The sequence below is a fragment of the Eptesicus fuscus genome, chromosome 12 (assembly GCF_027574615.1).
Source record: "Eptesicus fuscus isolate TK198812 chromosome 12, DD_ASM_mEF_20220401, whole genome shotgun sequence".
NCBI lineage: Eukaryota > Metazoa > Chordata > Mammalia > Chiroptera > Vespertilionidae > Eptesicus > Eptesicus fuscus.
Window position 1 is genome coordinate 62,934,908 of NC_072484.1, and position 11,889 is coordinate 62,946,796.

The following is an 11,889-nucleotide window of genomic DNA, read 5'->3' on the forward strand; positions in this document are numbered from 1 at the left end:
AATGCTTAGAGACACCGTCATTAGTTAGGAGTGGGTCTCCAGCCGTCCAGTGCCATGGGCAGAGCCGGAAGCATGCTCAGGTACATGTCAGCCATCATGATGCCCCTGCTGTGGCGGAGTGGAGCCGGCTTCAGTCTCCGAGGGAAGCCCTGTCCATAAGTGATGTTTCACTCACCACAGATGTCCCACTGTCATTGGTACTCCTCAAGCAGAACCCCGAGGGCACCCAGCAGCTCTCATACGGGGACTGCGTTATACTTAATCTGCATGTTGCCACATATCGAGCACAATATGCTGCTTTAGATGCTTTGCTGACTTTTTGGCCTTTCTCTCTGATTAAACTGGTGATACTGTAGCATTGTGTAGGACAGATACTGTCGGGGAGAAAATTGCAAGACAAGGAAAGAGCTGAGCCTGAGGCTGGGAGAAGGTGGATTAGGAGCAGACTCTAAAGGGTCCATAAGGTAGAGAGCGCCGTCCCTGCTGACTTCTCACTCGCGTGTTCCGCAGCAGGACATCATAAGGTGCCCCCACACCCCCCCTCTGTTATTCCACTTGCCCGTCACGGCTTCAGTTTGTGGCGCCAACACTCCTCCTCTGAGCTCCCTCTGCTTCCTTTCTGCCTCCCTTCTCTACCCTTTTCCAGCTTCTCTTAAAAATGTCTTTCCTTGTGCCCTTTCTCCACTGTCTCTATTTTCTGCCTTTTCTTCCTCCTTGGATGACACCTGTGTGCCCAGAGGGCCTCAGAGGCGCTGAGAGGACCAAGAGAGGCCCTGCCCTCCTCTGGTCAGGACGTGAGGCTCTCCAGCCGTGACCCACGATGGTCTGGTGAGAGCAGCGTCCCCTGCGTTGTTAATTTCTTACATTTGGGTTTCTACAGCCAAAGGTGTTGACCCAGGTGCCAGGAGGTGTTTGCTTCGGTGCCGTGGCCCCATGAGCAGCTGGTCTGTTAGGGAGGTGACCTGTCATTGTGTGAAGGACAGGCTGGGGCAGGACTGCCTCAGGGAGTCTGAGGAGGCTGGGCGGGGGCGGGGGGGGGGGTAGTCACGAGCGTGCCCAGGGTGAGGGGCCGGGGAGCAGGTCACAAGAGGCTCAGACAGAGGCGGGAGCAGCAGGCCGCACTAACCAGTTACCGCAGAGTGCCGGCCCCGCCCCATGTCTCCCTCTCCCAGAAATGTTTTGTTTGGCTGAGTAAAAAGTGGCGTTAATTACAGCCACACATGCCAAGAGGCAACCACTCAAGCTGAATTGTGTAACTCAGTAGTGAGAAAGCATGTTATTAAACACGCTGATGTGACCTTTGCTCTACATTTTATTTGATTATCTAACACTCAGCTCCATTCACACACACTCGGGCCTCCTGGTCGGCTGCCTGCGTCGCTCAGGAGTGCAGCGTCCTCAGTGGGGCCCTCAGACCGTGGCCCAGCACTGCCCATCCCTCCCATGGGCGGGGGCTTAGGGTCACCGCTGTATTTGGCCCATCATAGGCCCTTTTGTCCCAGGCTGTCCATCACTCACTGTCATAAGCCCTCCTTGGCTGCACACATGTTCCAAAGCTCTTTTGTGATTTTTTTTTTTTCCAAAAAAATATCTGATTTATAAAGTCCAGTGTGTGTTTCAACTTGGTCGTTTCCTGTTTGATGGGCGACGAGGTTCCTATGGGAGGGGATGGAGTGAACGGTTTAGCAGCACTGTCTTTAGGTGATATGCAGGCCTGGCTTCAAATCCTGAATCTGCCACCTTCTAATGCTGTGACCTGAAACCTTGTCTTCATGTATAAAGTGGGGTGATGATGATGAAACTTGGAAGGCTAAATAAAATTATTTATAGAAAGCACTCAGTAAAGTCCCTGGCACATAGCACCCAAAAATGAGAGTCATTATCAAAGGAGAAACTTGAGTCTTCACACGAGATCAGTTACAGCCCATTGCTGAAATTAAGATGAGTTTCTGAAAGAAATAGCCATTAATACAACCACCGCTTAACTTTCCCCCTGTGCTTTCTTTGCCTTCTCTTTTTCAATTCCCATTTAACCTTTCTGGAATGTCTTCAGTTCACAAAAACAAAAAAGCTACACTGGTTAGGAGTAAAGGATTAGAGGCCAGAATTTTATTAGTAGCGTTTTTCTTCAAATTGTACCAGGCAAAATTTCAAACATGTGCAAAGCAGACAGAAAAAGTGCAATGAACCCACATGACCCAATGACCCACCACACAACTCCAATATTGCCAACTCATGGCCAGTTCTGCTTGATGCACACCCCCACCCAACTCACAGCACCCCAACAACTCCCTGATTCATATCCCAGACATGACAGCACTTTCTAGCCAGTATTTCAGTATGACTCTCCAAAACATACAGATAGTTCTTTGAAAAACATAATCACAATACCAATCTCACCCCCTTCTAAAACCATTAGCTATCCAGTCAGGGTTCAAATTTCCACTTTTCTCATCTATGGAAAGGGCCTTTCGGAGCCACAATCTGGAGTCTAGAGGTCATTGTAGATCCTGGATCTGTCTTTTCAGTGGACAGAGCTAGGGAAGGAGTTGTTTTGTAATATGAAATTCATCATGAGTCCATACTGATATGCCCCATTCAAATTCATGACTACAGGGTTCTCTACTTAATTCTTCTATGTATGTCTACTCGGCCCCATGCTGAAAACCCTAGTGCAGTGATACCAGGAATTTAATAATATCATGCAATCCTTGCTCACTTCATCCCACAGCACACACATGCCAGTTTCAGAAAAATAATATTAGCTCTTCTCTTATCAAATGATTACCGAGCCTGACCGATGTGGCTCAAAGAAGTTTAGCTTCTATCCTTCCTTGTCCTTTTTACCCTATAGATAACCATTAAAAATTTTTAAGTTTATTGTTCCATTGTTTATTTTGATATGTTATTAAAAACAAGCAATTGTTTTATTTGCTTTTATTCTGTTTCCATATAGTTTCTGGTATTTAGAAAGGTTTATATATTCTAATAATTCTCTTTTTATTAAAAATTTTATATAATATTCCTAGTCCTCTCTTTTTGGGGTGGTTGTCTATTACTTCCCTATTATCAATAAGACAAATAATGTCTTAGTATTATTATGAAATTTGTTTTAACTTCACAGATTTCTAAAAGAAACACAGAGACCACACTTTGAGAACTACTATAATTGATTTCTCAGGAAGGACTCATGGGAACAATATTCCAGGAGTTCTTACATGTTTATAAGTTTATCAGTGGTCATCATACTTGAAAATCCATTTTTCTGGTAGTAAAACACATGGCTCATTTTCTTGTGTTGAATGCCTTAAAATGTCTCCATCATCTTCTAGCATAAGTACATTGCCAAAAAGTCTGAAGACAGTTTTTCTTTCCCTTATAAGGACTTTAGTTTTTTACTTGAATGCCCAACATATGATATTTTATCTTTATAATACAGTAATTTTAATAGTGTTGTTTCTTCTGAGTCTGTTTTCCTAGGTACATAGAATGCCTTTTCAATATATAATTTCAAGTCCTTTTTTAAAAAGTCATCAAACTTATCTTGAATTATAGTTTTTAGCATTTTTTTATTTCCCAATTCAGTTGCTTTTCTTCCTTTCTTTCTTTTTTTTTTTTTTTTTTTTTTTTTTTTTTTTTTTTTTGGTCTTCTGGGTCTCTTATTATATGTATGTTGGGTCTTCTCTGCTTATCTTGTCTTTATGTCATTTTCTTTTGAATCCTTTTTACCTTTTTTCACCAATTTTTAAAATCTCTTTTTCATCCTTTATTTTTTGTAAAGCATGGATACATTGGGTTTATTCATTCTGTATTTCTTTAGTTTTATCTTCTCATCTGACATGTTTTCTGTTTCTTTCCTAAGTTATATCCCCTCTACTTTTGAATTATGCTGTTCTTTCATATATTCTTTATTTCTTTTTTAAATTTTTATTTTTCAATTAGTTGATAATATTAAATTCTTTTTTTCTTTTTTACATAAAGCTATTTCTGTGTGTGGGCAAATCTTTCTGGCATCCTTTGATTGACTGGAGAGATGTCTTTCTACCCTCATTCTTTTTCCTTATGAAAATGACAGTTGTGTGTGGGATTCAACCATGATTTGCTTACTTTTACTTTGTTCTACTGGAAATCTGTATTCCTGAACTTGGGGAGAGGGAGGGTGTCAAGATAGTTTTTGTATTTTCACAGCTCTAGAGCTCCCTCTTCTGTTTTTGTGACCTGTTAAAAAACATTGGCCTTATTAGATTTCTTTTCATTTTCCTTACCTAGGACCAAATAAAACAGTAGAGAGCATTTTGCCTGTAGGTGGCAGCACTCAGACTTCCTTTTTACTCTTCGTGATTTCATTTGGGAAAAAATATATTAGCAAGAGTGAGAAAGAATAGATACATTGCAGCTAGAAGAGAATATAGAAATATCTTTTTACAAATTTAAAACTATGGAAAGAAACCCCTTCTTTCACTTATCACCAGGCAAGCTTGAGTTTAAGTCTGGGCCTTACCACTGAAGGGCTACCTGACCTCATGCAGGTCCCTTCTCTAAGCTTGGTCTCCCAGCCTTGAAATAAGAACAGTGAGATAGCGAATGTGATGGAGGACTGAGCACATATGTGGACGTGTCTGGAAGAGAGTAAGATGTGAGCGATTGCTGTTTCCACACTGTGTAATTTCTCTTGTGAAATAGCCTGATGGCACTTAGTTTGAAAATCCCTGCTTTTCCTCACCAGCCCTGCATGCGGGGGTATCTGCTTGTCTAGGTTGACACTCGAGGACTCTCCTCTCCATGCACCCTACAGCCAGGCCTTCCTTCTGATAAGGACATATTGGGCAAGGCCGTGGCCTAAAGGAGTAGTCACATCTTATGAACCTGAGTAAAAGCAGGTACTTATCTCCCTATGGAAGTTGATTATCTGGCTTTCTAGTTCCTGGGGGGAAATCTTCAGTGTCTTTCTTAATTATCAAAATCTAAAATATGCACTCTTTCATTCAGAGATACCACTTTTTTATTTTTTCAGAAATTCCACCTCTATTAATCTATCCTTAAAAACAGCCCAGTTGGTATGGCTCAGTGGTTGAAGGTCAACCTATGAACCAGGAGGTCATGGTTCAATTTCTGGTCAGGGCACATGCCCAGGTTGCAGGCTCGATCCCCAGTAGGGGACATGCAGGAAGCAGCCAATTGATGATTCTCTCTCATCACTGATGTTTCTGTCTCTATCTCCCTCTCCCTTTCTCCTCTGAAATCAATATTTTTTAAAAAGGTTTAAAGATATTTAATTGATGAAGCTTTTCTTTTTTCCTTCAAACATTGGGTGGTCCCAGTTTGGAGTCATTTTCTTTTATTTATGATTGAATGATGATGATTTTCCTAAGACACCAAACTCTTCAAGTTTTCACACTAACCATTTTTGAAAAGAGAGAACTAAAAAATCTCCTTCTGAAATCTGAATCAGAAAGCAACTTTAAAGGAATGATGATGAAACAGAGTGTGAATTTTGTTTCTTTACTATGTCCTTACTTTTCAACATAGCTATTAGAAAAATTTTATAGCATAAACCACTCAAAAGAGACTTATTCTAGAAGGAATAGGAGTCTGATATTTGAATTTCACTTCAGGAAAAACCCCGACTATTCAGTTAGAACCAAGACTTGATTTTTCTGATGATGGGACATTCTTTCTATTGCAGATCTCTCCAAGGCCTTGGTGCTAACAGAAATCGGTCCCAAACGTGACCCCGCTACTCTGAAACTGTTCCTGAGCAACATGGAGAGGTTACTCCACGCCAAGGCTCATGGGTATGACTTCAGATCCCGCAACACCTGGGGCCAAGGAGGAAGGTGCCAAACACACTGTCTTGCTACAGACTCCCCGGGGACTGAAAGGAAAAAAGATCCCGTGGCGGGAACACACCCGGCGGTGCCGAGGCCCCGGGCAGCCGCTGGTGCTGCCCCGTCCAGTGGCGGGGGCTCACGCAGCAGCTGTTGGGGGACGTTCGTTCCTTTCTGAGCAACTTGGAGAAACCCAGGAGCTGATCTCAGCCACAGCTACCCAACCCGCCAGTCCTGTGTGTGCCTAGACCCCTGCCTAACTGATGTTCCTCCAGTAAACACTTGGGAAAATAAATCCAAGTCCGATTGAACCCTCTTCATCTCCCATCCTCCGTCTGGGTCTGTGCGGTAGCTATGGCCACATGAGGTGCTTTAAACGCGTACAGAGTTAGCAGCTGAGCTGTTTAGTTGTGCCAGCCGCATTTCCAGTGCGCGACAGCCACAGGTGGCTTGAGCTACCAGAGTGCAGAAGGTTTCGGTTGCTGCAGAAAGCTCTGTTGGACAGCAATGCACTGCACTGCACTCTAGAGTCTAGACTTGGAACCTAGAGCTTGTGGGAGAAGCCCTGTGGCTCCTCCTTAATGCCTGGGAATGCTCACAGCGGGAGTGACTGGATGAAGTAGGCATGAACACCGTCTAAGAGCAGTCTGATTTGTGCCCGGTGCCCTCACACGTGTGTGACTGCTCTCTTCCCTCTCCCCCAGGGTCCGAGTGATCGGGAGCTCCACCCTGGCGCTCTGCCTCCTGGCCTCGGGGGCTGCGGACGCCTATTACCAGTTTGGCCTGCACTGCTGGGACCTGGCCGCTGCCACCGTCATCATCAGAGAAGCAGGAGGCATCGTGATGGACACGTCAGGTGGGCCCACCTGACCCTGGGCTTGCCTCAGTCCCCAGGGGTGCGACCGCGGAGACTAGACTGGGTGACCCCTCCAGACCGAGGGTCCCTCCCTTCCTCGGAGTCTCTGCTGATGAGAGGGCATTGGGAAAGCCGCGGTCCCACCCTTCCTGCCTTCCCACTCTGTGCCACGAGGCGTGAAAATAGGCAGAGCCGAGGGTCAGACTATGGCCCGTAGGATAGCACCACCACTTCCCGTTTCCATGCCGTTTGACAGGCTTCTAAGCACACAATCCGATGAGGCTGGCAGAACGGGCGTCACGCTCCCCAGCTGGCCAAGAGGAGGCTGGTACCCGCGGCCCTGTGGCTCAGCAGCGTGCTGCGCGGGTGCCTGTGAGGTTTTAGAATGGATCCGAAAGGTGCCTGTTCCTTCCGCTTCAAGGTTATCACATCCCAGGACTGACCCACCGGGCACATCTGACTCCACTGAGCATCCCTGCCCCTGTTACGTGCACTTAGCTTCAGGCAGACCGCTCGTCTGACATTTAGGGGTAACCAGTCAGGGGCTGGGTGAGTCCTATTGGATCCCATTCTCTCCTAGCTTTTTTTTTTTTTTTTTTTTAATATATTTTATTGATTTTTTACAGAGAGGAAGAGAGAGGGATAGAGAGTTAGAAACATCGATGAGAGAGAAACATCGATCAGCTGCCTCCTGCACACCCCCTACCGGGGATGTGCCCGCAACCAGGTACATGCCCCTGACCGGAATCGAACCTGGGACCCTTGAGTCTGCAGGCCGACGCTCTATCCACTGAGCCAAACTGGTTTCGGCTCTCCTAGCTTTTTAGTCCCGAGTTTGTTGGCACAAACACTGGGGCTCCCTTTTAACTAGTGGGTATGGACAGGGGTCTTTTTTCATTTGATTTCTACTTCTTTCTTCTTTCCCCTTTAAAGGCTTTAATTGAGCTACCAGAAAAGTATAAAGGTGAAGAGGTATCAGCCTTAGATGGCAAGGCCAGGCAGACCAGTTTCAGATTAAATAGGAGTCCGACACTGGATTTAACCACGTGAGCACACGTGTGTGCACGGGGGGCTCCAGCAAGGCCACTAGTCCTGTTCATGCCCCCAGAAGGACACAGGGCTTCCCCATCCTCCCCCAGCTGCCTGGTCCCCACAGCAGCCACGTCGGGTTGCCAGTCAGAAAGACCAACTCGTGGGCCCCGAGTGCCTCCCGAGCAGCATCGAGACTGAGGGCTGCTCTCTCCTGTCCTGGTCTCACAATCACTGGACTCCTGGTCCTCAATGTTGGGCCTCAGACTGCATTCTCCCAGCACAGCCTCCAGGACGGCATTGGTCCGTGGCCCCCCCACTGCACTCATTGGGGTGGTGCTGATGCTGAAAGGCGTTCCCCTCTCTCTCTCTGACTAGACCACCTGTTCGGTCCAGCCTCGAGCACAGCCTGGGAGCTTTGTTTTTCTCGGAATGCGACGTGCTGCGTTGTTATCCAGGACTCTTCTGCCCTCTCCGTAACCCACGTGGTCTCTCTCTGTCCTCAGGTGGACCTCTCGACCTCATGTCCTGCAGAGTGGTTGCTGCGGGCACCCGAGAAATGGCTACGCTCATAGCTCAGGCCTTACAGACAATTCACTATGGACGGGACGATGAGAAGTGAAAGGGAGCAGAGACGGGAAATGCGACCCCAGGACTGGCTCTTCTTGGGATGCTGCCGCCGGCAGCCGATCCCTGGGGGGCACTGCCTTGAGTAGCCCACGCTCGCATCAAGTCCTGCGTTCCTAACCACCCAAAGAGAGGTGTTCTGCTAACGTGTGTGGCTCTCTGGTTAAATCCACGTCTTTCACTGGGATTTGGTGTTTAGCTGGTTTCTTTCTTTAATCTCATGTAACCTTTTTCAGGTTCGTACAGGTTCTTCTGTCAGGGCCAAAACCCAAATCTCATGACGTACATATTGATAATTCAGTCTTGATTTCCCCCCTCCCCACCCCCACCCCCGAATGCAAATCTCAGGTAATATGGCTTTAGAACTGCTGATAAAGCGGACTTGTTCTCAGGCCCCTCACCCCATGGTACTTCAGAATGCAATAAATCAAAATAATGGCACTCTACTTATCTGCTTCCCTTCGTGTCGCCTATTCCCCAATCAACACACAAAATCCGCAGCTGTAGATGCATTTAAGACTCTACTGGTGACTGTTAGGAGAATAATCCCACGAGTCGGAAGTATTCTCCTTAGCCAGGGTCCCCGTGAATGAACCGAATGAGGTATCAACCAGTCTTAGCCAAGTAGCTTGCTTGTTAATGTCTTATAATTGAGTTTCTGCAGTACCAGGGGTGTTGATCCAGGTTGACTCCTCCTTGTTCAGCCAACAAGTAATCTAGTGCCATTCTATGACCTAAAGCCACCGGCACAGGAGAGCCTGGGGGCTTCTGTTGTGCAGCTGTGGCTTTGGCAGTGAACTCGGAAGTGGTTGCCAGAGTGGAGGATAAGTTTCTGATCACATACCTGTTTGTTCTAACTCCAAGCCAAGGAAGAAGGGACCGTCCAGATGTCACCCGTCTGCTGGTAAACTTGTAAACGTCTGCAGGTCGTGTGCATTCCGGGAGCGGACCGCTGTCGAGCCTGAGGGATTGTGAAGGGACAGCGGAATAGTAAACACAGCGGGAGCACATTGTTCCTGCATCCTCCGCTGTCAAGACAATGAGTTGCCCAAGCATAGAGGCCATTGACAAAACCCCCACATGTAAAGGAGTAGCCGGCGTGCTCATAGGGCTCCCTCATAAACGTTACCCTTCATGGACCCATTGGTTGGTGCAGAGGTGTGAGCATCATTCAACAAACACTCAAATACTGTGTTACTACGTATTGAAAGGCCACCTAAATATGTGGGGCTGACACCAAGCCTATAAATGCTCTGCAGTGTCACATATATTTACACTGGCTGCTCTGGATATATATGGATCTCGTTTTCCCACCCAGGGTTGGGTTAAATTGAGGCAAGGAAGGGGGGGTATGTGGTTTTAGTGTTTTTACAGAAGGGGCTCATGAACAATTTAGGCATACAGCGGCATTTAGGATTCCGATGAAATTACTTTTAGGATGAGTGGGGTCTCTTCCTTCGTGTACTTTTTGGCTTACCGTGACAAATCCTGTAGTTAGCTAAGTTTCCTGCAATAGCTATTATTTGTGAAATCTTAATGATAGTGTTGTCTTCCCATGTATTAATGGAAAGAAAAAGCAGATAGCGAATAGGCAGGAGGGATAAAGGGTTCATATTGGAGAGGAAGATGCTGATCCATGATCTTGGAAGAGCAGTCTGCTTCAGGGAGGAACCTCACTGGTCAATTTTAACTTTAGATCTCGGGCTGGTATGCAGTTCAAGGGTCTGAAGGAGCCTTTTTCAACTAACAGCTGTGGACCCAAGGTTCAATCCCTGAAGTTTGGCTGCTACCTGGGTAGTGAGGAGAACCTGGTCTTTGTTCCTTCCAACGAGATTCAAGGGCAGTCTTTCTTTATTTCTTTCTTTTAATATATTTTTATTGATTCAGAGAGGAAGGGAGAGGGAGAGAGATAGAAACATCCATGATGTTTAGACCCTCTCTCCCGGTTCTAAGTTGTGGAAGGTTCAACCTTCTGTAGGAGGGTCCTGGAAAGCTTCCTTCACCTGATGGAAAGACACTTTGGCATAATGCATTAAAGCTTTAAATATTGAGTCATCTCAGAATTTATGAGTACAGTAGGCACATATGGTTCTATCAAAGGTATCAGTCTTCCTGCTACTATTTCATAAGGTGTTAATTTGCACTTTCCTATAGGTGTTGATCTAATTGCCATTAAAAACCAGTGGTAGGAGTTTTAGCCAGGGCAGTCCAGTTGATTCTGTTAATCTAGCTAGCTTTAGTTTTACGTTACCATTTGTCTGTTCGATATCACCAGATGACTGAGGACCGACTGTAAGGATGATGATACTGCCATTGTGTCAGCAGCGCCTTATTTAATTGTTTAGTTATTTATCTGGTGAAATGAGTTCCCCTGTCACTGGAGATTTCTCTGGGGATATCCCATAAAGGAAATATTTTCTAAAAGTTTGTCAACCATGGTTGTGGCGTCAGCTTTTCTGCATGGGACGGCTTCAGTCCATCCTGAGAACATATTGATAATCCATTGCAGAGGCAATTAAATTAAATCCATTTTTTAAAATATATTTTATTGATTTTTTTTTACAGAGAGGAAGGGAGAGGGATAGAGAGTTAGAAGCATCGATGAGAGAGAAACATCGACCAGCTGCCTCCTGCACACCTCCCATTGGGGATATGCCTGCAACCAAGGTACATACCCTTGACTGGAATCGAACCTGGGACCCTTCAGTCCGCAGGCCGATGCTCTATCCACTGAGCCAAACCAGTCAGGGCTGAAATCCATTTTTAAGTGTTCAAATAGCCCAGTAGGTGGTGGGAATGCTGTATCCAATACCTTAATGGTCTTTCCATTATGAGTTTGACAAATCAGATGTTGGTCATAAACCAATTTTGCAACCTTAGAGCAGTCACTCTACCAATACTTTTCATAATTTGGGTCATGTTATCTGTGCCATGATGAGTTGCAGAATCTAGAGCTTTTATTCATGGCATTTTCAAGGACTCGGCAAGAACCAGGAGGCTACCTGGGCCCTCGGTGAGTCTTCATTTAATATTAAATTTGCACATTGTTGGTGCCAACATTGTTGTTCCAGCCCAGGTGCCTGATTTTGTTTTTTATATAAATTATAAATAGTTTGGCTAGAATCAATCTTATGGAATTCATTCAAGTTCATATTGGGACCATCTTAGTGCTGGCTGATTTACCAGGGAAGTCTGCTAGAGCATTTCCTTGATACTCAGGTTCCATTAGCTTCCGTTTTAATGATTACAGTTCACTTGGGTGATAGAATGTCAGAGGACAATGCCTTTACTTGGAATCCATTGAGGAACTCTCTGTTTCTGTAACATATCAAAGGCATATGTGCTATTAGTATAATGTTTACGGACTTCCCTTGGGATAGCTGACAAGCCTGAGCAAGAGCATGTAGTTCTGGTTGAGCAGACTTAAGTTGGGGAAAGATTGCCCTTTCTAATAGTTCATATGAAGTCACAGCATATCCTGCTTGATATTTCCCTTCTACGTTCTTGCATAGGACCCATCAACAAAGCGTGTCAGATCTGGGTGTTCCA

At 45.6% G+C, this 11,889-nt stretch overlaps 1 protein-coding gene across 1 annotated transcript in view; it reads left to right on the forward strand.

Moving 5' to 3' along the window:
* Positions 1-8,781, forward strand: part of IMPA2 (inositol monophosphatase 2) — a 39,125-nt gene extending 30,344 nt beyond the window's left edge. The window contains exons 6-8 of the mRNA XM_008159714.3: positions 5,687-5,795; positions 6,533-6,684; positions 8,220-8,781. Coding sequence (XP_008157936.1) covers positions 5,687-5,795; positions 6,533-6,684; positions 8,220-8,335 — 377 coding nt within the window. The 3' untranslated portion in view covers positions 8,336-8,781. The remainder of the gene's footprint in view (positions 1-5,686; positions 5,796-6,532; positions 6,685-8,219) is intronic.
* The last annotated feature ends 3,108 nt before the right edge of the window (positions 8,782-11,889 follow it).